General features: G+C 56.3%; 9 protein-coding genes across 9 annotated transcripts; 5 read left to right on the forward strand and 4 right to left on the reverse strand.

The window, feature by feature from the left end:
* Positions 1-4,081: 4,081 nt before the first annotated feature.
* Positions 4,082-5,652, reverse strand: OXA1 (Mitochondrial inner membrane protein OXA1; the record flags this gene model as incomplete). Its single annotated transcript, XM_032031799.1, has 3 exons — positions 4,082-4,549; positions 4,607-5,494; positions 5,581-5,652. 3 exons carry the CDS (start codon positions 5,650-5,652, stop codon positions 4,082-4,084), a joined length of 1,428 nt encoding a protein of 475 aa, XP_031889017.1.
* A 589-nt stretch (positions 5,653-6,241) lies between these two features.
* On the reverse strand, positions 6,242-6,728 carry CGGC5_v002895 (Mitochondrial import protein 1; the record flags this gene model as incomplete). Its single annotated transcript, XM_032031800.1, has 2 exons — positions 6,242-6,352; positions 6,462-6,728. The coding sequence occupies 2 exons, from the start codon at positions 6,726-6,728 to the stop codon at positions 6,242-6,244; spliced, it is 378 nt and encodes a 125-aa protein (XP_031888791.1).
* Positions 6,729-7,402: 674 nt separating this feature from the next.
* ubx1 (UBX domain-containing protein 1) lies at positions 7,403-8,786 on the forward strand (the record flags this gene model as incomplete). The annotated part of the gene is made up of 4 exons (XM_066151047.1): positions 7,403-7,480; positions 7,549-7,864; positions 7,931-7,976; positions 8,024-8,786. 4 exons carry the CDS (start codon positions 7,403-7,405, stop codon positions 8,784-8,786), a joined length of 1,203 nt encoding a protein of 400 aa, XP_066009415.1.
* A 369-nt stretch (positions 8,787-9,155) lies between these two features.
* Positions 9,156-10,674, reverse strand: Rraga (Ras-related GTP-binding protein A; the record flags this gene model as incomplete). The annotated part of the gene is made up of 2 exons (XM_032031803.2): positions 9,156-10,532; positions 10,669-10,674. 2 exons carry the CDS (start codon positions 10,672-10,674, stop codon positions 9,156-9,158), a joined length of 1,383 nt encoding a protein of 460 aa, XP_031888981.2.
* Positions 10,675-11,827: 1,153 nt separating this feature from the next.
* Positions 11,828-14,836, forward strand: CGGC5_v002898 (uncharacterized protein; the record flags this gene model as incomplete). The annotated part of the gene is made up of 4 exons (XM_032031804.1): positions 11,828-12,528; positions 12,580-13,221; positions 13,269-13,561; positions 13,611-14,836. The coding sequence occupies 4 exons, from the start codon at positions 11,828-11,830 to the stop codon at positions 14,834-14,836; spliced, it is 2,862 nt and encodes a 953-aa protein (XP_031888980.1).
* Positions 14,837-15,749: 913 nt separating this feature from the next.
* On the forward strand, positions 15,750-17,548 carry CGGC5_v002899 (uncharacterized protein; the record flags this gene model as incomplete). The annotated part of the gene is made up of 2 exons (XM_032031805.1): positions 15,750-17,158; positions 17,221-17,548. The coding sequence occupies 2 exons, from the start codon at positions 15,750-15,752 to the stop codon at positions 17,546-17,548; spliced, it is 1,737 nt and encodes a 578-aa protein (XP_031888983.1).
* Positions 17,549-18,367: 819 nt separating this feature from the next.
* CGGC5_v002900 (uncharacterized protein) lies at positions 18,368-19,475 on the reverse strand (the record flags this gene model as incomplete). Its single annotated transcript, XM_032031806.1, has 3 exons — positions 18,368-18,952; positions 19,011-19,073; positions 19,299-19,475. 3 exons carry the CDS (start codon positions 19,473-19,475, stop codon positions 18,368-18,370), a joined length of 825 nt encoding a protein of 274 aa, XP_031888982.1.
* Positions 19,476-22,017: 2,542 nt separating this feature from the next.
* CGGC5_v002901 (uncharacterized protein) lies at positions 22,018-22,454 on the forward strand (the record flags this gene model as incomplete). Its single annotated transcript, XM_032031807.1, has 3 exons — positions 22,018-22,167; positions 22,232-22,294; positions 22,371-22,454. 3 exons carry the CDS (start codon positions 22,018-22,020, stop codon positions 22,452-22,454), a joined length of 297 nt encoding a protein of 98 aa, XP_031888977.1.
* Positions 22,455-23,957: 1,503 nt separating this feature from the next.
* Positions 23,958-24,518, forward strand: CGGC5_v002902 (uncharacterized protein; the record flags this gene model as incomplete). The annotated part of the gene is made up of 3 exons (XM_032031809.2): positions 23,958-24,013; positions 24,062-24,134; positions 24,192-24,518. The coding sequence occupies 3 exons, from the start codon at positions 23,958-23,960 to the stop codon at positions 24,516-24,518; spliced, it is 456 nt and encodes a 151-aa protein (XP_031888979.2).
* Positions 24,519-25,200: the final 682 nt, after the last annotated feature.

A 25,200-nucleotide genomic window follows, 5' to 3' on the forward strand; every position in this document is an offset into this window, starting at 1 on the left:
CGGTTGCCTGGTCCTGCAGCCTTTGCGAAATGGGGAAACACAACATCGCTGCCGGCCACGCAGACAGGCTGAAATAAAAAACCAGACAAGCAGCCAGACGGCCCGGGGAGCCCCTTCCACGCCCAAGGAAACCCCTCCCTGTGCAAAAGCTCGACTGCACCCTCGAAACACGGTACCAGGGACTTGGGCTCTGTGGGATGGAAGGATGACCGGCCTGTGTTGCAGTGCAGCCGATGCCTGCAAGGTACGGGAGACGGTGCACCTTTCTGGAATGGTCCGGCCTGGGAGCTGCATGCCGTGATGCGCGATGAGCTCCGTGGCACTTATTGTCTTCGCGTGGCCTACGATTCGCAACCTCTGTCCGTTAATGGTGCCTCGCATCGCCTCTGTATTGGACAATGCGCTGCTGCAAGGCGTGCCCGGAAACGCCCAAGTGTCCTCCAAATCGGATGAACACCTCCACGCCCTACCCACCCTCTGGGTCGCCTGGCTTTCGAGGGTACAACAAACATGCAGCTAGAGACAGCTGTCACAGTCGAAGGCTTGCTTGTTGGAGACGAAAACTTTGGCATTTCCAGAGGTTGTCTGGCAAATCCTGCTTGTTGCGCACTGCATATTCACCGTTGAGAGGCCAAGTTGACACCTTTTGTTGTGCTGCAGTTCCCGTATCAATTGGAGGAACGTCCTAGGCCGATACGACGATATGTACAGCCAACCAACCGCCACCTGCGGTCTGGAGCGCCACAGCCTCTAGGAGCGGAAGTGACAGCAGAAAACATGTGGAGAGACTAGGATGAAAGGCGCGGGCACGGTTTGCCTCGTGTCGTGGAAATCGAGGCACGGACGCCTCCCGGGGTGCTGTTTGTCTCGAAGGTTAGCCAGGAGACATCTCTCAAAACTCATTTTCGCGGACCTGGGCGACCGAGGTGAAAGGGTCAGGAGCAAACCTCCTGAGCTCCTCAGTCCTCTCGGCAAGCTTGACAAGCTGCAGGCCGGCCAGCTCATGACTCTCACACGTACGATCTTTGCAAAAGACCCATGGCTGCTTCGTCGACGATGAACGGACGACGATCGACAGCTCGGCAGCAAACAGACAGTCCGTCCTGTTGACGCCAAATCCAACGACAGCTCACCTGTCAAATAGTGCGCCGCATTATGGCTTCGCATCGCGCCGGTGTTGAGCGACATCGACACCAGCTGAATGGCGCCGCGTCAAAACCCTTGGACGCCATTCAAAGGGTCACCCGTCGGCTCGTGCCACTTTCTTCACCGAACCGGGTTGGTTGTCCAGACCCTCCCCGCTCACCCCCGACGCAACTTTTAGCCCCCGGCCACCAAGCTCAGATCTAATTGTGCACAGTGTTGCCCACGCCCAGGAAACCCAGTCTTCTCGAATTTTGAAAACTCCAGGGCCTCGCTCGACTAACTCGTTACGGAAGCTCCCTGACCACACGTTCACTTTAATTTTCCCGTTGGGCTTGTCGTGTCCTTTGTGACTTGCGCTGTTTTACACGACTCCGCTCCCGGCCTTCATTCTCGCTGATGACAAGTTCTGCTTTCGGGAATCCTAACTGGACAGCCCCCTATTCGCTTCCATGCTCGGAGGCTTGCTGAGGCCGGGCGAAGCATCGCCCCCTAGTCCGGTTCCGGGGACGATGCCGAGTTGCGCGATGCTGCCACGAGGTGGCCATGCTGAGCGCCGGCGTCCTGGGTCTTGAGGTGCTATTGGCGTCCACGGTACGAACGGGCGAGATCAGCTCTTGCCATTGCCGGTAGTGGGTTGGCTTCAGCGCGGTCACTGATCGATCTACGCGACAGCTCGAGCAACTAGTTGTCATAATCGCAACGATCTGGAGGGAGAAGATCTGCCATTCGCGCACGTCTATCGAGCATCTTCAGATGGCCACGGGACCTCAAGCGCGGGTCGCGAGCGGTCCGATATTTGACTTGAGCTCTCGTCATCCGGTAATTTATCAGCGCGTATGATAGACACAATGTCTCACTAAGGACCCGGACACCATCGCGTCCGGAATGGTCTTTTACACAACGCCCGGCAGCAGTTGGGTACGGTAGGATGTGATAGGGTCCAGCCTTTCACGCCTCCACTGAGCATCTTCACTCAAGCTACCCTGAGACGCTAGCGCCACAACAACACTTCTGATCTGCCTGCCGTCTGTGAGGACCTTCTGAAGCAATAGGCGAAGCAAAAGAACTATCAAAAGAAATATAATCAGCGCGAACTGACCAATGAGCCAAAAATTGGACGAACAGGGAATCGAACCCTGGACCACTCACATGCTAAGCGAGTATTATACCACTAAACCATTCGCCCAATGGATGATTTCGCCCGGACTTGAACCGGAGACCTTCAGTGTGTTAGACTGACGTGATAACCAACTACACCACGAAACCAGTGATTGTTGAATCGAGTCGTGTTGTGTGTGTCTGAGAAGGTCTGCGGGCGGGTGGTGCAGAATTTTTAGCCGGCGTTGTGGAGTTGGGAGACCCATGCGGGTACCTATCGGCGCCGAGAAATATGGGTCCGAGCCTGCGGGACCGCGACGGGTGGTTTCTGTTGAAGTCGGACAGTGTAGAGTGCTTTGAGACGATGATTAGGATAAGTTTTAGGATTGAATGCTCTATCTAAAGATAAGGTTTTTTGAACTGTCGGGAAGCGTTTTCATCACAGGTTCTTGAGATACGATTTTCCATTGTTGTATTTGCAACAACTTGTTTCGGTTGTAGCCTAGAGACAAACTTGACATAAATTTCATCTGAAATCCTCCAGCTTCAAAAGGTGAAATTCTTTGAAGGAATGTTTGTTCATTTCGTTGTGCCACAATAGAGAATAATACTTGCGTTATGAAACAATCTGTGGTGTGTACCAGAGCACTACGTTACCCTGAAGTAGTGGATGGATGCATGGTTGCTCAAGGTCTTCTTTCTACTTGCTCTTACTTATGTAGGCTTCTGAACGAGTCAGAGGAGGGAGAAGGTTTACTGGATCAGGCGCATGAATTGCAAACTTTGGGGGATATGGACTTTGGACTTCACGATACCCATGGATACCCAAATGGGGACTACCCATTACCCATTACCCATTACCCATTACCCATTACCCATTACCCATTACCCATTACCCATTACCCATTACCCATTACCCATGATCCAACTACAAACCCGTGGGTACCCATGGACAACCACATGTTTGGGTATATCCAAAGCCTATCAATATGAACTTGAGATTGGCCGACTCTGCGTTGGAGTATGGCCTTGCTTGTCTTTATGGCATGTCATGGCTTATTGACTGCTGTGTTCTATGTAGTTCCAAGATTTCGTGGAGGGTCTGGAGCTTTCCCAAATGATGGGTGAGGCAAGTCGCAACTGTCATTTTGGACATGCCGGCTTCTCTGCCCTCAAGAAGAGGTTTTCTTTTCGGTCAGGATCGGCGTGGGAGGTATGAGGTTGCAACCCCTCCAAAATGTGCCGGGTAGAGGTCATGTCGAGGTGGAAAAGTGGGAGAGGGTTGGCGGGTGATGGCACTTTTTAATGGCTGGAATTCACAGATCTAAAGAGGTGTTTCAGTGTGAGGTATTTAAAGGCTGCTGCTAAGGTCATGTGCATTATGCTGACGAACCCAGACGCGTGGTGAGAATGTCCACAACGTATCGGGAGAGATGTCGAGATGGCCGGCGTTGTGGTTTTTAATGGCTAGGAAAGTTGGTCTCACTCATCACATCTCAAAGCTCGCATTCACGAAGGAAGCCCCGACAGTGCTCAAGGTTGGCGGCTTACAGGACACATCTCATTGAGCCACACAGCATAATAACAAATTTGCGTAAAAGCTTCAGGGGAGTGATTCTTCTATTATCCCTTGATGCAAGGTTACATGGTATCCAGACGGACACACACAGCCTCTCCCATATGGTACAGTATCTCTCTTCTCAACCTCCCCTCAGCTTCCCCACCTTCACTTTCATGGGGGATCTACGTGCCCAACCCCGGGAACGATCTAGATGTACACTGTTCATGAACAAACACACCGCGCTTTCTCAAACCCGTTCATCCACACAAAACCTCTCTACCTCCGTCGGCCGTACATCTCCTCTCTCTGCGCCTTCTTCAGCAGCGCCGCCCGCGCCGCAGCCTCCTTGGCGGCGGCCTTCTTCTCCTGGGCCTCGAGGTAGTCGCCCGCGCCGCCCCTTGCGTTGTGGATCGTCTGCTGGATGCTAGACACGACGCCCTTGATGGAGCCGTCCTCGGAGCCCGGGCGCGGGGAGGGCGCCTGGTAGGTAGCGGTGGTGGAGATGCTGCCGCCGTTGTATCTGCGGCCGCCTGAGGGCCCGACGACGGGGAGGCCGAGGGCGCGGCGGATGCCGGGGCGGGTAAGGGTGTAGTTCTGGACGACGCCGATGAGGCCGGAGACGAAGAAGTACCACTGGACGGCGGCGGGGAGGTACAGGGTGACGACGACGGAGATGGGGCCGATGACCCACATGAGGATCTTTTGTTGGGCCTTTTGTTGCGGGGAGGCGTTTGCGCCGGCGGTCTTTGGGTGGTTTATTAGTTTGAGTTGCGGCGTGAGGGGAGGAACAGGGGCTCTTACCTTCATCATGGCGAACATGGAAATGGGGCCGAGGATGGGGAGGATGTACAGCGGGTCGGGGACGGAGAGGTCTGTGATCCAGCCGAAGCCGCCGTTCTCGAAGCCGGGGACGGGGATGCTGGAGGCGCCATTGAGGACGCGGAACATGCCGTAGCCGAAGGGGATCTGGAGGAAGCCCCAGGCAGCGTTGAAGGGGTTGACGCCGGCGCGCTTGTTCATCGTGGCGAGGTCGCGGCGGAGCTCCTGCGTGCGTGCCGTGTCGCCCATGCTGAGGGCCTCGACGGAGGCCTTCTTCAGCGCCTCGTACTGCGGGTTCTGCTGGACGAGCTGGAGCTTAGCGGAGGTCTCCTGGGCCTTGAGGAGGGGCTTGAGGAGGAGGAGGCGGAGGAGGACGGCGGTGACGGTGATGGAGCCGATCCAGGGCAGGCCGGAGTAGACGTGGACGTGCTCGAGGGCCCACTGCATCACGGAGGAGGGGCCCCAGCCGAAGTCGAGGCCGAGGGTCTTGAGGTAGCCGATCTGCTCGGGGAGGTCGAGGAGGGTGGCGGCGTCGATGGAGGGGAGGGAGGAGGCCGTCGGGTCGACGAGGGTTGACGGCTCAGCGGGGATGGAGACGGGCTCGGCGGCGGCGGCGGTTTCGGCGGCGGGCTGGACGGGTGGTGAGGGTGCCGGTGGTGTCTGGATTTGGGCTGGTTGTTGGGGTGCGGGCTCGGATTTGCCCCAGAGGGAGATGGCTCGTCGGGTCTGGAGGGCGCCGCCGATGGCCACGGTGCCGGCGAGTCTGCCGCTTGAGGACCTCAAGCCGGCCCAGGGGGCAGCGCCGCTGGCGGTGGTGCGCAGGGAGCTGAAGTTACGTCCATCGCCGAGTCGTCTGTGTGACCTAGAGATCTGGCTATTGAGTTAGCCCTTGACTTTTTTGGGATGCAATGGCGGGGAGCAGCGTTCCGTCAATTGAGGAGGAGGGAGGTGCGTACGGCTTGGCTGGATATGCTGCTGGTCGCCCTCGCCGAGGGGAGGGAGCGGAGGACGCCTCTGCTGGGCAGCATGGTGGACGATTGTGAGGAGAGGGGTGTGGTGGGTGGGAATTGAAGAATGTCGCTATCGACAGATGCGCGGGTGCTGGAAATTTTTGGGGACCGCATACGCGCCGGGAAAACGTCGGGTGGGTGGCCCAAGCTTCCCGGCTCCGTCTCCCGGGGCCTGGGGCGGGCTGGTGGAGGTCAGCATTTGATATGAGGGATGACAGGGAGCTGATTCGTTGCTTTCGTGAACTGCACGCTGTTGTTTCTGGAGATTCGGAAGACAAGAGGGAATAATTGGTTCGGTTCGTTTTTGGTTCTACCGTCATGTATGTACGATTCAATATTCTTGGACTCGTCCCTTTCACCCGGTCCGCGCCGCCTGTCTAGGGGTCTTGTTTGTACACCCTCCATCTTCCGTACGCCGATGCATGATTTGTGTCTATTCTCTGCCAGACACCATTCCTTCCAAGTTTTGGTCCATTTTGCTGCATATCCTGTCTGCCGGACAGCATTGCCATCCTCAATGAGAGACGATGTCACAACAGTAATACTTCTGAAGCATCACCAGCAGGACGTCGTCGGTGCGCCTAAGCCCTCATTCCCATCCGCCTAGTCATTCCAGGCTCGTCAGGTCCTCGAGACCTGGGGATGGGGCGCGGCGCTTGTCGCGGACCTCCAGGCCAGGGCCAATGGGGTGGGCTCTCCTCCTGGACATGGGGAAAACCTGCGGAGGGTTAGCTACTGTGTCCTTTCCACATCGCCTTTTCCAGAACTGCATCGTGCGCAAGTCCTCGCAAGCAGCAGCAAAAGCGTATCGCCCAGTCTCTCCATACCTTGGTACCGCCCCATCCTAGCCTGAAGGCTGCCTCGTGGGCAAACAACTCTCCAAATCCCAGCATCATGCCGTTGATGAAGGGCAGCAACAGGTTGATAGCGGCGCCGCGGACCAGACCCCAGAAGGTAGGCGGCTTGTAGAGGATGATCGGCGAGTTCGACGACGGGGGGGACGGGGTCTCGGCCTGGGAGTACTGCTCGCTGTCGGAGCGGATCGTGACGCCAGACTCAGCCAGGGGGTGGAGCGAGTCGTCGTGGGAAGCCATCGTCGACGGGGGGGATTTCGTATCGGATGGGAGGGTGATGGTTGAGGCGGGTTGTTGGGGAGCTACTTGGTGACCGCAGAGTAGATCCAACGACGGCGAGCGAGGCACGTTTACCGAGTCTCGGCGCTGGGCGAGGTGCTGTGACGAGGATGGACAGCTCCGGCTTCACTTCGGGAAATCCCCACAGCTAGCTGAGGTGCCTGAGCTCTCCAAGGCGGGACAGGACGGGATCCATGGATCCAGATTAGATAAGCGCCGGGTCCGGTGGATATCTGATCCGGCTGCACTTCACATTGCGGAAGGTGCTGTGGTGGGGTTCTGGAAGGTGCACCTGGGTGGCCTGGGTGGCTACATCCCACGTCACAGGGAACGTGCTAGAGAGGTACAGGAACGGAAGCAGCAAGCTCTAACTCAGGCAGTTACGACCACTAAGCTGCTTGCTCTAGTCCGTTCATCACCAACACCATTCACCACCACGCGAAGGTAATCACTTCCTTTTGCCTGAACCTTGGGAGGACGCAACCTTGAAGGGACACACACCTTCATTCACCTCTTTCCGGATAAGACATTCGTTGCAACACATAAATCTCAGCAGCGACAATTGCGTCGCTTCGTCACTCATTGCAATCCTCCTTCTCTCTTCCCCACCATCCACCTACAGAACCGCCATCACCATGTCCGGCAGCAACAGCGCTTCGCGCAATAACATCCTCCGCGACTTCACCAGCCTGACTGGCCTCCCCGAGGCTCGCGTACGTGTTTGCCTGTTCCATGCGATCCCGTCATTCGTTGCTTGCGTTCCTGGCTGACCCCCCCTCAGTGCACAGAGTACCTCGAAGCCGCAAACTGGGACATTGGCCTTGCCGCCCAGGCCTACTACGCGGACCACGACTCTGAAGACGATGCTCCTCAACGTGCTGCCGGATCGTCATCCCAGCCCGCCCCTGCCGCAGAAGCATACACTGGTCCCAGAACCCTCGATGGCCGCCCTGCGCCTGAGGCTGCCCGCGGCGGTGCTGTATCCAGCAAGGCACCCAAGAAGAAGGGCCTCGCTACCCTGAGCTCCCTTGGAGGCAGCCACACGCATGACGACGATGACGATGAAGACGACGAGGATGACGACGACAGAGGTAGAGGTGATCTGTTCGCTGGAGGAGAAAAGTCTGGTTTGGCCGTTCAGGATCCCTCTCAACAGGAGGGAGGTGGCGCCAAGAAGATCATCAGTGACATCCTCGCCAAGGCAAAGGCGTAAGTGCTGGCCACAGTCACCCCGAGATCACGACTAACACTTATAGAAACGCCTCCCGCCCCGAGACAGCATCTCCGGCCGGACCCTCCCGCTCCACCTTCAGAGGCACTGGCCAGACCCTCGGCGGTGAGGGCACCGAGAGCCGCAGCATCCCCGACCCGAATGCCTTCCAGGAGGGCTCTGGCGGCCCCCCGGGCCAGACCGGCGAACCCCAGGAGCGCACTCTTCACCTGTGGCAGGACGGCTTCAGCATCGACGACGGCGAGCTGCACAGATTCGACGACCCGGAGAACGCCATGGACCTGAACATGATTCGCGCCGGCCGAGCTCCCCTTCACCTTATGAACGTGCGCTACGACCAGCCAGTCGACGTGAAGCTCCACCAGCACCAGGAGAACTACCGTCCCCTTCCCAAGAAGTACAAGCCCTTCGGCGGAGAGGGTCGCCGTCTCGGCAGCCCCGTCCCAGGCGAAGGCAGCTCGTCAGCCGCTGCCCCTGCAGCTTCGACCACCACCGCTTCCGCCTCGACCACCTCTTCCGGCCCGCAGACTACCGTCGACGAGTCTCAGCCAACTCTGACCCTCCGCATCCAGCTTCCCAACGGCACGAGACTCCCCGCGCGATTCAACACCACTAACACTGTGAATGACGTCTACGAGTTTGTCCAGCGCGCCTCCGCCGACACTCGCACCAGATCTTGGGTGCTGGCCACGACATTCCCCAACAAAGACCACACCGATCGCAGTCTGGTGCTGGGCGAGATGCCCGAGTTCAAGAAGGGCGGTACCGCCGTTGTCAAGTGGGCTTGAGCGAGGTCTTTCAAAAATGGCGGGTAACGGCGGCGTTTGGAATTTCTTTTCAGCCCAGCCTTCACACAATGGGTGGTGCGGCTAGGGTGTACGAGGCCTTCTTGCCTCTGGGTGGAATGTAGATTCGTCCCGACAAATAGAAGTACTCAAGAACATCTTCAATGACTTAAGTGATGTACATGTGATTTTGGTGTATGCTATGCTACAATGTCGTGGTTCCTTCAAACGCCCTCTTGAAATGGTATCATTAATCATCCCTGCCATGCGCCACAGCAGCTACGAGGCTGCTGCCCAGCGTCACACAATATTAAAAAACAGATCTACAGTGCGTGATGTCTCTCTTTTCCCCTCCACCCCAGCCACACTCTCTCACGCAGGCCCAGCCGCCCCGCTGTGCGCCATCATCGTCGCCGGCCCGTCGAGAAACTTAAAATGCTCAATGGCAATCTGGCAATTGAGCATGGCGGCGTTGAACCGCGCCTCGCCGGGCGGCAGGACGACCATCAGATACGTGTTTGTCGTGAACTTGAGGATGAAGAGGTTGAAGCGGGTGCCGGCCTTGTGCTCCATGCGGACGAACTGCTCGGCGTTGCGCGGGGTCCCCGTGAAGCGGGAGATGGTCTGCTTGAAGTGCTTCATGATGTTGGACATGCGCTCGAGGCGGTCCTCTGTGGGGTTGCGCTGGCCCTCCTCGGAGGTCCAGGAGGAGACGGCGAGGAAGGATGTGCGCTCGAAGAGTAGCAGCTCCTCGGCCTCGATGGCGACGCCGAGGTTGGCGAGGTTGCGCTCGATGGTGGCGAGATTGGGCACGAGGTCGTGGATGATGCTGGCCCAGGCCTTGTAGAGGGACTGGTCCCAGATGGAGGTCGCGAAGGGGGTGATGTCGAAGGCGCCCGTCTGCGGCGGCTGCTGGACGGGGCTGCTGGGGTCGTTGTTGTCGTCTGCCTGCTGCTGCTGTTGTTGGTGGGAGAGGTAGCCGATGGAGTTTGCGTACTCGGCGGTCTTCTGGCGGACGACGCGGACGCGGTCGTCGTAGACGGACTCGCGGTGTGCGGGGACGACGAGGTCCATCTTGTGGATGAGGACGTAGATCTTGGCTTGCGGGGAGAACTGGAGGAGGGCGGAGATGATGGAGACGTAGGTGGCGAGGTCGCGGTCGATGTCGCGGGACTCGATGTCGAAGACGTAGATGAGGACGCCGACGTTGGAGAAGACGTGGACGCGCTGCTGGGAGAGGTAGTTCTCCATGAAGGCCTCCTGGCCGCCGCAGTCCCAGAGGTTGAGGGTGAGGTTGCCGAGGAATTTAACGTGGGAGAGGTCGATGTCGATCGTGGCGCCGAGGCGGCGGGTGTCGCGGGCGATGTAGTTGCTGAAGATGATGCTGCGCATGCTGGACTTGCCGGAGCCGGACTTGCCCATGAGGAGGACCTTCTTCTTTTTGGGTTTCTTGACTTCTGCGAGGGCCGGCGGGGGCCCTTCGGTGTATGTGTCTGCCATGGCGGGGGTTCGGGGTGGTGATTTGTTCGCGAGGATGGAGGGGGGTTGCGGGATCGAGGAGCTGGAGAGAGCTTCCGGGCCGGTTGGTGCGGGCCTTGCGGGCGCGGCGCGTGGATGTTGTCGGTTGCGGATGCGTGAGACGCGTGTTCGGATGGTACAGGCAAGAGGGGTTGAGCAGGCTGCTGGCGGACGGCTGTGGTCGAGCAATTGGCCGTTGTGCGCTGTGAAATCTCGTGTGAGGTTGGGAAGCTGGAGGTGTTGATCTTCTGGTCAGCGACCTGATTTCCTGGAAATTAGGAACGTTCCTGGCTGGAGAACCGTGCTGGGTGGCTGATAAGATAAGGCCCCCACAGCTATCACCCGGCAAGCCAAGCTGCCTGCTTACACTCATCCTCCTGCATCATCTTCATCACATCGTGATGCTCCAAGGTCTTGGCTTGTTCAAGTCGGAGAGACTTGAACGAAATTATGTCAAGAGATGGCCGTCCAGGAGTTTCATCTCTAGACACAATTCATCACAAACCTTTTCAGAAGAGGCTGGGTGGCCTTCAGTTGATGCTCCTACACCACCATCACAACTTCAGAAAATAAAATCGTGATGCCGAATGCTCAATGAGCTGCATCATGTCTAATCATCGAGTCGAAATCGGAGCGGCCAAGACGAGGTGTCACTCTATTTTTATGCAACCTAGATATCACCAGCTTTGTGCTGGTTGATGGACCGATGACAAGGGATCCGGTGTCGGATTCCCTGCTTCTCGGCAGTGCCTAGTCGAGGTCGGGCAGACAATAACTCGATCCGATGTTCTACCAGCTCCTCGCCGATCACCCACTGAAGATGCGGATTCCCTCAGAAATTTGAATCAAACAAGATTCAGTCATCGTCAGCGCAGTCAAAAAAAGCCATCCTCCGGCTCCCTCCTGCACACCATCACCATCCACCAGCCATCCAGGGAGTCCAGCCTCCGGCATTGTGTGCCCACCTCAGCCGAAGGGATCCGAAGGGAGAAATGCGCCGTCTGTCCAATGATGTGAATCGAGCACACCAGAAACGGTGAACCCGCCCCTCGTTGGAGCGTGAGACCGTGTCTCAGTCGCGACGACCCTTGGCAACTGCGCGGACTGCCAACTTCGCTTCTCCCTTGCCGGCGCGGGCCAATGGATACGACGGGTGTTCGTCAGGTTTCGGGATGCCGTCTCGCACACCAAGGGCATCTGCTGATACCGGGCTAGCGATGGACTAGCGACCAGGCTATGGGTGTGGATGGGCACACTGTTCAAGATTTTGCTCATCCCTACGGACAAAGATGTTGGGAGAGGGCCACAAAGAAGCAGATATGAGTGTTCAAACCCCCCACGTCCGAGGTCGAGGCCATCATGCCGCGAAGGCTCTTCAGTTAACTGGATCCTGAAGTCTATTCGAGGCGTTCACTCGATTTCGTTGCGCCTTCGTTGTGCCTTCGTTGTGCCTTCGTTGTGATAACCTACCCCATCGACGTTGAGCTCCATTCTCGTGTAAGTCGAGCAGGCTGCCAAACCACACGATGACCTCTCCATTTTGGCACACACAACACGGCGTGAGCTCGCCGCTATGGCAGACCCAACCAAAACCGCCCCGCCGTCCTGAACGTCCCGAACGCCCTGCTCGTCCAGATACTCCAGCCAGCAATCCCACCCCACAGCCGCGGAGCAGCACGCCAGGCCGCAGAACTAGGGTCGAGACGCAGTACCGCCCGCCGGTGCCCACCAACAGACCTCCGATCCGCTCACGATACACCGCGCCGGAGGACGAGTCCCGCCCGAACGCAAACTCGTCCTCGATGCTGCCCCGGCGCGCCAGCGGCTCGCCCGGCCGTGTGTATAGCTCGTCGACACAGCCGTATGAGTGCCGCAGCCCCGTCATGACCTTACGTATTCTGTCGCCGAGTCGGCATGGCGCGAGAGACGAGAAGGAGCGGGATGGCCAGGAGAACAGGCCTGTTCAGGAAGCGGTGGAGCCGCCGTTGCCGTCTCCTGGGCTGGCGCGGTCGAAGTTGACGTCGCCTAAGCGTCGACGGCTTCCCCTGAGAGACTCGATCCTGCTGAAGCGAAAGGATTCCCCTGATTCGTCAAAGGTGACGACACCAACGAGGGAGAGTATGCCCGTCAAAGCTCCTGAGACTCCGGAGCAGCGGGTTGCGGTGCGTGGGAGTCTTCCACCCACGCCCTCGACGCCGTCTAAGTCGCGGCTGAAGGGGTTCCCGAGGTAAGCACGCCATACATCTAGAAGGGAGCCAGGCAACTGATGTATGTACAGACTCGGATCATTCTACCGTGACTCAAAGCCACCGCCGCCTCCTGAATATCGCCAGTCCGAGCCGTTTCCCCCTCGCAAGGAAGTATCGGTGCCGGAGATCAACAAGAAGCTGCCCGTTCTGCCATCTGATGGTCCAGCGGCTGATGCTGGTGGCACCCTGGTTTCTCGAATCTCAACCATGATTCTAGATGAGGGCATTGGCACCGGCGCCGACAGATCTTCTGCCGCTCTGAAGGTCTGGGACGCCGTGTCCAAGTGCCTGGATGGGATTGCCAACGCTTCTACGACGGAGACTCCCAGCAAGCCGCCAAAAGAGGACCCCCCATTAGACAAGATCTTACAGGAGACGCCAGCCCCAGCCTCCAATTCAATCCATCCATGGCCGCTGGAAGCATGGGGACTTCGGCATAATCAGAAGCAGAACAACGACAGTCGGCGTATGGGAGAAGCCCCAAATATGGACGAAGGGGATGTCAAGATAGATGCTCCGGCCAGAGCAGCGCCAGTCGTCGATGTCCAACAAGCAAAAGCCACCACGACAGCGCTCCCTTGCCCGTTCAGAACGCGCAACCCTGCACGCTTCAACGTTAGTGATAGCTGGCATTGCGCACAAGGGCAGTGGAAGAGCCTTTCGGATCTGCAGTAAGTCAGTCGCGGCCAATGTAAGGACTTCACTGACCTCTCAAAAGGCAGCACATCACTAGACACCATCGTCACGCCAGCGACTCCCAGTTATTCCATTGCCCCCGATGCGAGAAGGGTTTCCCTGAGCCGAATGCCTTTAAGGAGCATTTGATGCTCCCGAGGGAGCAGATGTGTGATCCCCGCTCGGAGGCTGTTCCGCCCAGCAGTGATCCTGAAGATGGCATCACTGCCGGCAGGGCGAGGACACTTTCCGAAGGAGTCGAGGCGGGCAAAATTGGATCGTGGGACGACTTGTGGAAGTGTCTTTTCCCAGATGACAGGACAGTTCCTCGTCCAGGTAAGTCAAGCCTGCCCTTCAGATAGACAACCGCCGCTAACAACCTCAGCCATCCTACCCGCCATCGAGCTCCCCCAAGTTGAACAAGAAGTCTTCACCAGCGCCAACATGTCCACCCTGAAGGCAAGCCTCGAAGAACGCCTCAAGTTCCTCGCCTCCCAATCGGCAAACAGCGACCTCTTGTCAGCACAGATCCCCGTCATCACCGGCTCCCTCTCCCTCGCCGTCGAAGCCCATCTCCGAAGTGTCTTCATCGCCTGCCGGACTCAGCCCCCGTCACGAATACCAAACCGCTCCCGCTCCGCGTCCCAGACACAGGATGTACCAAATAACCGCCCGCGCAAGCTCTCCTCGGCGTCCTCAGGGGGGGTGAGGAATATTCTCGTGCCACCAGAGCATCATCGCCGCCCGCCCCTTACCGAGACCAGAAGTTTCACCCGTGACCCCGTCCTCCGCCCACATGTCCCTACCCAGCGCCGCAGCCTGAGCGAAGGCTCCCCCAAAGCCAAGCTCCCCCCTCGCACCACCAACCTCCCCATCCCCGCCACGCTCACAATCCCTTTCCCGCGGATATCTGCCCTGACGGAGCACTCCGACGCCGGCCCCGAGGGGAACATATCCCCGAAAGGCACCTCCTCGGACGCGGAGTACTCCTCGGGCGTGGAGTCGAACCCAACCAGCGCAGGCGGCCTGCGCGACTCGAATAACACGGATATACGTTGCAGCAAATGCAACATGCGGCCTTCGCTGCGCCCTAACGAGGACGTCTTCTGCGACCCGCGGCTCAGCGCCGCCCCGTCGACGCGTACGGCGCCGCACACTACCGACTCGAGCTGCCGGTTCTCCGACTCGGGCATTGGCATCCTCTGCCGAAATTGCAGGATGCTCGAGGAGCTCATCAATTCGTACTCAAGGGCGTCGTTGCAGTCAGCGGACTCCTCACGGCCGCCAGCACCCGGAACGACGGGGCCGGAGAGCAAAGTTGAGGAGGAGGATGGGCCCTCAGCGAGGTTAGTAGCGCCATTCTCGTTCTCGCCAGACCTTTCCGTCTCCATCGACGAGAACGACGAGGAGACGCTGTTCGACCTGATGTTAGACTCATCAGCTGCGTACAGCGAGGGAGGAGGTGGAGGGGCGGATGGGCAGCAGCAGCAGCGCAAGACACAGGCTCTCGTCTCCTCGCCCATGTTCCCTCCCCCGACGCAGGACCTGCCGCCGTCGCCGTATGGGAAGAAGTACGACCGGCACGGCGGGCATGACGGGGGTTTCTTTTGACTATTTCTGGAGTTTTTGGTGTTTTTGTGGGTGCCCCGGATGTTTTGGGTCAAATTGGGATGACGAAGCTCTTACGATGTATGAACGATTGGAGTTCCCTGGGGGTTCTATACATGTAATCCCTTCTTGTATGAGCTGTTTAGCAACAGAATCTCTTCATTTCATCTTCAAAACCACCAACACCATCTTTTGAAAATGTAAATGTAAAGCAAAACAGTCAAACCATGTAACTTGGTCGACTGGCCCATCGCGTCCGAGCCAAGCTGATCGATCGCCCGATGCCACGCCACGTAGAGGAATGCAGGCCAGACCATGTCCATTTTAGCCGCAAGCGTTCGTTCCGTGCTTCCCCCCGCCTTTTGGGGATCTGCATCGCACCCGCCAGCCCCGCACTCTCTCTTAGTGCCCCTGTCGCCGGCTGTAAGTTGATGCAAGGGCTTCATCAACAGCATCAGTCATGTTCAGTCAGGTCACTTGCAAAGACGAGTGAAATGAGATATGTGAGATTGATCTGAGCCGACAGTCACTGAAGAATAAATCCACCTTCATCGCCTCCGTTCCAAACACACAAGTCCAGAACACGAAGAGAATCAGCCAACATGCCCGTCCCAGGGGCTGGTGACGTCGCAGCTGCAAGGGTGCGGTGGATCGCCCTGACGCCCTACCGCGGATGTACGTCATTCTTACAGCGTCCAACTGCAGCTGCTGCAGGTGCTTCCAGATGTGCTCGGACGAGGGAAGGAAACATGCCACCAGAGGAAGGACTAACAGCAGAAGGGGAACAGCTAGCTACCCGAGCTCCGATCTGATCCTCCCTTTCCAATAAATAACACCTCCTCTGTCACGAGCTTCCCCCTCCCTCATCATCGTTCGATCAATCTGACAAAGCCCATTGAGCTCCGCGGAAGGCACAATGGCAGAACAAGACCGCTACCAATCCCATCTGGGAGTAAACACAGACAAGATCCCAACACCAAGCATGCCCGCCGCCTCGGGCGCTGAGCAGGACCGCTTCGGCGGCTGGTTCGGTGGCAACAAGGCAGACAAGGCCGCCGACGCCGTCAAGGACCACCTCCCCCGCGGCTCTGGTGCTGAGCAGGACCGCTACGCTGGCTGGTTCGGCGGCGACAAGCTGCCGTCCCTCGAGAAGCTGGGCGAGAAGCTGCCACATGTCTCCGGGGCTGAGCAGGACCGCTACAACTCCCACTTTGGCGGCGACAGGCTCCCCTCCATGGAAAAGCTGGGCGAGAGGCTGCCGCACGTCTCGGGCGCCGAGCAGGAAAGGTACAACCGCTGGTTCGGCGGCGACAAGCTTCCCTCCACGGAGAAGCTCGGAGACCGCCTCCCTCACGTCTCTGGGGCCGAGCAGGACCGCTATGAGAGGTGGTGGGGTGGCAAGGGCGAGCAAGTCGCGGACAAGGTGGAGCGGAACCTGCCCAAGACCTCCGGCGCTGAGCAAGACCGCTTCGGGGGCTGGTTCGGAGGGGACAAGCTCCCCTCCGCCTCCGAGGTGAAGAACGCCATGCCCCAAGTCTCGGGCGCAGAACAGGACCGCTTCGGAGGCCACTTCGGCGGCAAAGCCCCCTCCGCTGAGGGCATCTCCCGCCGTCTCCCTCGAGTGTCCGGCGCGGAACAAGACCGCTACGGCACACACTTCAACCTGCACCCGAGCAACCCCGTTAACAGCGCCACCACAACAACCCTCGGCCTCCTCCAGAATGCCCTCCTCCCCTCCTTCGGGCTGCACGCCGGCCTGAGCACCGTCACGTACGCCGTCGCGCGGTATACCGACCGCGCTGACGCCAAGGACTTCCTCTGGCCAACGGGCCAGGTCGCCAACGCATGGTGGACCGCCGTCGGCACCCGCGTCGTCTACGATGGCCTCTCGCTGCCCTCGGCATGGGACTCGCTCGGCTACACGCAGAAGCTGCTCCTCACGGGCGTCAGCGCCTGGGGCGGGCGCCTGCTATACCGCATCGCGACGCGCAGCATCAAGCGCGGCCGGGACGACGACCGCTACGTGACCGCCAAGCAGCAGGACCCCAAGTTCTGGGACCGCGCATTCTTCACCATGTTCCTGCCCGAGGCTGCCTTCCAGGCTTTGATTGCGCTGCCGTTCACGCTGCCCTTCCAGGCACCGTTGGCGAGTGCGCGCGCGTCGCTGATTACCGACTTCCCTGAGACGTTCCACAGCTTGGCTGTGTTCCTGTTTACTACTGGTTTTGCGCTTGAGACGCTTGCGGATACGCAGCTTGAGGCGCACTCGAGGAAGAGCGAGGAGTTGAACCGCGAGGGTGTTTGGAGCATCGTTCGCCACCCCAAGTAAGTGACACCTTTTCCTTTCCTACTATATCATGTCAAATAAAGGTACTGACCTCATACAGCTACCTCGGCGACGCCCTCTGCCACCTGTCCTTCCCCGTCCTGCTCTACAGCGCCGGCATGCTCCACCCGCTGGCCGTGCTCGGCCCGATCTTCAACTACATCATCCTCCGCTACCTCGGCGGCGACAAGGAGAATGAGGCGAGCCAGGAGGAGCGGTACGCCAAGACGAGCCCCGTCAAGCTGCAGCAGCTGCGGGAGTACCGGGCCGAGAAGAACAGCTTCTGGCCGGCCGTCAAGGAGGCGAACAACAAGTGGGTGTGGATCGTCGCCGGTGCTGGTGTTGTTGGCGCCGCTGTCGAGAGAGGACTCCTTGCGTACTTCAACTAAGTTTGGGCATGTGGGTTGAATTGTTGTCTGACTAGTGTAACGGATTGAAAAGGTTGTAAACATTAATTCAAATTGAGTCAAAATGTAAGTGAAAAAGGCATACTTCGATATAGTGAAACTATAGTTGGCCAGCATGGTCGATTTACAGAGATGGAAAAATTGAAGATCAATACTGGTCAAAGGAAAAAAACCAAAGACGCCACAAGCGACCGGTATACGGCCGACAACTGAGCGTCCCCATTCCATGCCTGTAGATACAACACCAAATCCAAGATCACAAGGCAAATCAATCTGTGCAAATCCGGGATAATTCCATTAAATGCCACTAAACAAAGTCATCCATCCGCCGGGTCGCAACTGACAAATTGTCGATTGAGTATGGTATGGTGTGACAAAAGTCAGCCATTCAGGGACTCAACTGGAAAACACATGTAATCCAGTTGCTTGATGTGATGACGCCCGTATTCCAATCCGTCGCAATGAACCCAACGTTCCGACCCAGACTCTCTCCCCTTTTAGACCACAATTCCATAACGCCAACAGAAACATTCTCGCCCAGGCACTCGTCCTCCACCCAGCGACTCAGCTGCCAAACAAACAATGAAAGACTGTTGCACGAGTCCTGTACTCAGCTGACAACCAGACCGTACGATGTTGTTGCAGAGAGGAATATGAAGTGGACCCCCTGTTTCAATCCGTCGCACTGAACCCAAAGTTCCAACCCTCTGTCTTCAGATTCTCTCCCCCATGAAAAGGCGTTGTCCACTCTTGGGAAGACCCCAGGGAGACAACATGGCGAGGAGCAGAAACCCTAGCTCTCTAGAACTGCAGCTTGGGTCGAAGGTTCGGAATGGTTTGAAGATGCTTACCGCACCTTGCTCTTTTTCGATCGTCCTCAGAGAGAGGGGGGCCGTCTTGGGAATCGGGCTTCTTGCCCTTTGGAGCCTTCTTGTCCTTGGGAGGGCCGCCGGCCTCGGCCTCGGCGTTTTGGATCGCAGCATTCCCCTCCTCCTCCTCCTCCTCCACATCTTCCGCGTCCTGCACAGCAGCCGTAGCGGCAGCGGCAGCCTCGGGATCCTTCGCAGCGGCGGCCATCGCCTCCGCGCTGTAGTCGTGCTCGAGCAACTCCTCGAAGTGCTCCGCAAGCGTCATGGCGGCGGCGCTGCCGCCCATCATGCCCTTCATCTTGCTCAAGTCGGGCCCGATGGCCGTGCACTCCCACTTGGTGTACCAGTCCTCGATGGGAAGCTCGGGGTGGCCCCACCAGCCCCAGCCGCCGCGGTCCTCGGGCACCATCGTGCCGTTGATCAGCTCTTTCTCGCCGGTGAGCCCGTTGGGGCAGCGCGCGTGGACGCCGAAAGGTAGCATGCCGCAGCAGGCGCCGTCGCGGCCGCCGTCGCCGACCTGTTGGAGGTGGTTAGAGATGAGAGGGTGGAAGGGGAGGAACCGTGGCAAGGCTTACGCATTTGCCGAAGACGCAGGGGTAGTTGGCGCCCCTCACGCGGCAGGAGTAACCGTTGCATCTCTGTGGGTTATTAGTGACGTTTCGTTCGCTTCTGCTTATCGGGTTGTAGCGTGAGGCTTTTGATAGGACGTGGCTAAAGGTGGACAGGCAAGGAGGGGGAGGAATGAGTTCACGAGGAAGGGGATAGCTGTGTGCAAATAAAGATGGAGAGACAGTGAGAGACAGAAGACGCCGGAAGCAGGAAAACGAAACGCGAATGAGCAAGAAAACGTAATCTCAACTTACGCCCCTAGAGCCGATAGACTTGGGACATTCCGTCTTGCGAGCTTCGCGATCCTTCTTCTGGCCCATATCTATTCCGCCTCTGTAATATCCGTCCTTGCGACCCTTGCCGCTCTTGCCGAGGGCGTCGACACCGGAGAGGACGACGACGGCCGCGAGTAAGACGGTGGTGACCTTCATGATGAAGGTGTCTTGGTTGATTCAAGGCTGTGTCGGGACCTTTAGGGTTAGTTGAAAGAACACCAAAAAGAGCGGAGAGGGGCGAAAGGTTGGGAGTGTTGTGTGCCTTTTGTACGCCCGGGTATCGTGCCAGGGCATGTGGTGGTGGCTTTCTCATCACCTTGATCGTTTGTGGCTGTTGAATCCGTTGGGTATTAGACCTTGCGTTTTTGCGCCTTGGAGCAATATTCATACAATATTCATATGATATTCATACAACATTCGTATATTCATACAATATTCATGTTTGGCTTTGGATTTGTGCATGCGCTTATACGAGAAGGTTTGCCAAGGGATGTGTGTTCGAGACGAAGTGGAAGGCTTGAAGCCAAGAGGGCTTCCCAAGGATGTGCGAATAACCTCAAAATATTGATAAAGAAATAAATGGATGGCTTGCTGAGGAAGTTTCGAGCCCACTCAGCAGGGACTTCCACAGAAGGGCAAAAGGCAGCAAAAGCACATCGGTCAGTGCTCAGTCCAGTTGCATGACAAGATGGTTCAAGACTGATAAGCGGTATGATTTGGTTTGGTATGATAACATGTCATAGTCTGATTTGAATTTTATCAAAGTTAAACCCACCGCAAGACTTCAGCAATATTTTCTCCTGATGCAGTTGTCTACATCAACGACCGCGCCGAGAGTCTACCTGAGATGCTGGTCCTCTATTCTGTTAGAAACCACACAGAATGAACGCATTTTACTTGCAGCACTGCAGAACAGAGCAAAGTGAAGAAACCGTAATTCACGTCCCGCTGGCAATAACCTTCGACCTTGCGTATCCCATAAGCCTCTCAGCCGCCGCACATTTTCAAAGGATTGAGCCTTGCCGAGAGCCAACCTCCACAAAACCATACGGCAAATCTTCCCATAGCCAAATCAGTTCTCAATATTGTTTGCCCGGGCGCCCCCGGGGCTCCTTCGTCGTCTCGCTCGTCGGCCGTCACACTGCCATGAGAGGTGGAACCTACGTGGATCAATATCACAGACAGCGACGATCAGCAGCCTCTTTCGTCCAACTACCGGGGGGCCCTCCCTCGCACTGACGGCTGCGAATTATGGGGAGAGATGGAAACTTCTGCGTTGGCACACCGCAAAATCCGCGTAGTATGTCCCGGCCGCCCACCCCGACAAGTCGGACTCGCCCTGCGTCGGCCGACGATGTGAAGTCCTTTTGCTGCGTGGTTGCGACTCAGGAAAGTACATGGCTGTCTTTCGCTTCCATTTTGAAGTCGGTATTTGGGTACCGAGATGAGTCCGGCCGAGGCCCAGCAGGGTTTGAGGGATGCGAACTGATCGACATTCGCAGCCAGGCATCCGTGATTTGTTGTCCACTGATTCACGTTGGGATTGATGTGAACCCTCATCTGAGGAGGATGCAATGCCTGCTTAGATAGATTGATTTACTGTTAGGGATCACGGTTCGAATAGAAGTTCGATTTAAAATAGCACTGCAAACATTGCGAGAGGGATCACGACGGACAACTTCTCCATCACATCGGATGGCAGTGCATGAAGTCAACTCGTCGACACCACCTCAACTTCAACACAAACACGAGAATCCGAATTGGGTCCGACTCTCCACGAATGGCATGAAGACAAGCCGGATGCGGAAGTGCTATACCAAGACTTCTACGACGAAAGTCCCATTTCGGAGTGTTCTCACGGCCTGCAGTAAGCTTATGGGGGCACCGCAACTGGATCCTTCCTTTGACGGGGCACAGGCAGCTGAGCCTTGACAATGTTGCAATACTAGCAAAAGGACATGGCAGTTACGTTCCCCAGGCCTTACCAATGGAAAGTGGTTGGTGCCCGTGGAGCGGTGGATCGTAGGATCGAATGCCGGCAGCCCTACGGCGATCTTCGCTGAATTGCGCTAAGCCTGACTCAAATCTTTCCGAACGGGACGACCCTTCCGACTTGTTGTGGAGGTGATGATGGAGACTTGGACTGGGCTTTTGACGATAGACCCTGTAGACGTAAACTTGTCAGTCCAATACATTGTCTGACGGAAGGATGGGCCTCTGAGCTACAACCATAAGGCCGAGACTAGGTGACCCTCTGTGACCAATCAGGTCTATCCGAGAAGGCAACAACGGCTCCAGTACCTGTTGAACATGGTGTCCATTTTCAGGAAATCGTACCATCAACGTTGACCCGTGCTCGCAAGATCGACAGTCGCAGTCAGCCCTGGGGCACATCAAGCCAGTCTGACAATAGACAGATCCACAATAGAAACAGAAGTCGGGCAATTGTACACGCAGCAGTGCGGTTAGAGAGACTGGTGGAGAATAGACTTACACGGCTCGGCCACAAGATAATGATGGGTCTGATGCGAATAACGCATGCTGGCAACTTGCTTGAAAATCTATATAAACTACTGATTACTCCGTATATCATCCAGTATTCTCACTCAAACCTCATCATCATAATCACAGCTTCATTCAACCCAAAGCTCCCATCACACACTTACCCACGCAACAACATCTTCTCAACTCAGTCAAAATGCAGTTCTCTACCATCTTCGCCATTGCTTCGGCCCTCACCCTCGTCGCCGCCGCTCCCACTCCGGCTCCCGAGTCTTCACCTGCCGCGGCAACTCCTGCCCAGCTGTTCAAGCGCAAGGAGTGCCCTAGCAACTACGCTTCCAAGGGTGTATGCATTCATCCCAACTCATGATGCTCGCATTAGAATATGAGACTGACAGATGCCAAAATAGGTTTGCAACGGAACCAGCTGCATGTGGGGCCTGGTTAACTACGACTGCGGTGTCGGTTCTTGCGTAAGTCTTCACGGTTTCGCCCGTACTGCGGGTAACTTCGACATGGAGATCGGCTTGCTAACCTTCGGCTAAACAGGTTGGTGCCGGAGCTGGAGACGGATCTTGCTGCGGCTGGCCCAGTGATGGTGGCGTTGCTTACTGCCCCAACGGAGGATTCTAAGCAGCATGTCACTGAAGATACTGGGGAATATGTCTTGTCGTAGGATATGAGGAAACGAGTATGACCAGCATTATATAAGCGGCGGATATAGGTGCATCTAGTTACGATCTTTACACGATTTCACGAAAATAATCACATTCATTTGGCGCGACTACACTACTTCTGTACTAAGGTTTATCTCGATATCAGGTGGTTTGATTAAAGGTTGGGAGCTTACCATCTCGGTGGCGCTGTGTAAGGCAGCAGCGAAACTTGAGTCGAAAAAGACACTTTCAGACTTTGCGCTCGGAGAAAAGTTACTGGAAAAGGAAATGGCACGTACTCAAGGTTTAACGGCATTGAAGTGCACAATTGCCAAGGACGATCGGGATTTTCCACAATACCCATAGTTAGATCAAAGGATTGACTATCAGACGTTTAAAGACTTGGCAAAAGACAATCATAAATGGTGCTGTGGTGAGGCATAGTAGCTGAATCGAGCCTGAAATTGCCTTGTTATTGGCTCATGCCGCCCGCCTCCCGGCCGTTGATAACCGCAATCTCACTACCGTCACCCAACGCTTATTCATCGCACCATCGCTGTGTCAATTTGCTTGCGACGTCTTCCCTTTGCCCAAAATAGCAATCAATTCAAGTAATTCCCTGTATCTACCCAATCGCCCGTGCAAAGAACTTCGATAGCATCGACTTCTAAGCTGTCCGTTGCCTCAACGCCAAAAGATTGATGATGTGGCCAACATCCGCACGAAGGGGCAGAAACAGCAGGAGAAGTGTCCTGGCCAAAAGAGTAACTGTAGCGCGTTGCTGAAGAACTAGAATGCAATCAAGAGTATCCGATGCGACAGATGTGTTATCGAAGATAGTCCTCCCTACTAAGTTAATCGAAGACGTTATCTTTGAGTCCGGCGCCGGTGGAGAAGATTAAGTGTTCAGATGATCTGGGGACTGCACCACTGAGGGCCAGGCCGAAACCCATTGTAACGTCCTGGAGGTGTCCGTCGCCGACAAGGGCCGGCGGTAGCACGGGTCCGAGCCCGAGTACGATAAGTGCCGAGTACGCGCCGTTCGCATCCGGCATTTTCGGTGTGTTTATCGAGGCCGACCTAATTAACTTCGGAACCAGCGATCTCCATTAATAAAAGGCCTCCCGCGGATGTAGTTAATCAGATGTTGGCTCAACCATCTGTTCCGTTCTTTGAGCCTGTGATGGTAATTATGGTCCACGGATAGCTCCGCAAGTAGGGCTGTAGATTTCACGCTGACCCCTGAAAAACGGCACACGGTGACATCTCAATTGTGTTCCAGATTGAGATTGATGGCCAGTAGCATATGAGTTAAAGTGTGGCTGTTCATCTCAAGTCACCTGCGAAACTGGACTGATTGATGCTTATTTGAGTCAGTTACCAGGGGGAACTTAAACTTTGCCAAGTAGGGACAATTTCCTGCAACATGGAATGTGGGGGTAACGTGAAGAGGCGGAGGAAGTCGGCAATACCGACAACCATGCCCCCATGTTTTAGCAGAGTCTATGCTGCTACGCCCTACGCTAGAACTGAAGGGTTCATCTTATAAAGGTGCGAATGATTCTCAACTCATGTTCACAACAGCAAGCAATCCCAAGCTCGTCCAGTCTTTCGTTCAAAACAGAAGTTCATCTCCAAACTCACAGCACGGTCTTTAGTAAGTACACTTGTCCGCTCCACGTGTTGCGCCAGGGACACCCAGCTAACAGCACAGCCTTTTCACGACCTCAATATGAAGGCTTCATTCGTTCTTTCCGTCCTCGCTCTTGCGTTGACCACCCAAGCCTGCGACCAATACAAGTACTGCGCGTGCACCAACCCAGACGGCAGCACGAACGACGTAGCCACCGACTGGGCATGCGACCCCAGCTACACCCGCATCAACGACAAGGGATACACTGAGTGCAAGCTCTACAAGAGCAGTGCCTTCAAAGTCACGGCATTGTCCAACTGCAAGTTCCGCGAGGCTTGCCAGGCCAAGGGAGCTATGGGTGATTCGAAGTGCAGAGCCAAGGTCGGCGTCTTCAAGTTTAAGGCTTGAGTCGAGCTGAAACTGGTTTCCTTTTCCTTCTTGTCAAATACTTTGTGCCGGAAAAAGTTCCAGGTTGAAGCTATCGATCGGTACCGCCAATGAAATAGACGTCAGTTATGTGCTATGATAAGCTCATCCAGCAAAATGGTGACTTTATAGATCCTCACAGAGGCAAGGATCTACCGTCTTTGAAGTTCTATTTGGAAGATAACTGAGGAGTGAAGGACAACATCGTATCTCGAGAACAAAACAAAAGCCTGTATTTGGGATGAGTTTTGCTGTATGGGCTGTCGTTCTCGGGCGGTATCCCACTTTGATCAAGCGGTATCCCACTTTGATTGTCCAATAAGACTAATGGCCTCAATCGCCCGCGCGGGTAGCTGTATAATTAATTATGTGAGTGCAGGCGTGAATAACATTCAAAACTCGTAGCACGTTCATTGCGATCATTCAGTACGCGCAATCGTTATTTACAGTTGCGCGTAGTTTAGGTGGAATGCGCGAGAGACGCGAGAGACTTCCAGGACCGCTCAGTCGGCTGAAAAGGAGGGTACGGCCCGGGGAGTTCAGGTTTACTGCTCGATAATAAGCTCTTAGTGAGAACGTTGACCGCTAACTTATTCATTCAGGGCCTGAAGAACATCGTCTCGACGACTTGAGTCAGGCATTGCTCGGGAGGAGACAACCGCAA

Source organism: Colletotrichum fructicola, assembly GCF_000319635.2.
Source record: "Colletotrichum fructicola Nara gc5 chromosome Unknown KSG_Nara_v1_contig02, whole genome shotgun sequence".
NCBI classification, from domain to species: domain Eukaryota; kingdom Fungi; phylum Ascomycota; class Sordariomycetes; order Glomerellales; family Glomerellaceae; genus Colletotrichum; species Colletotrichum fructicola.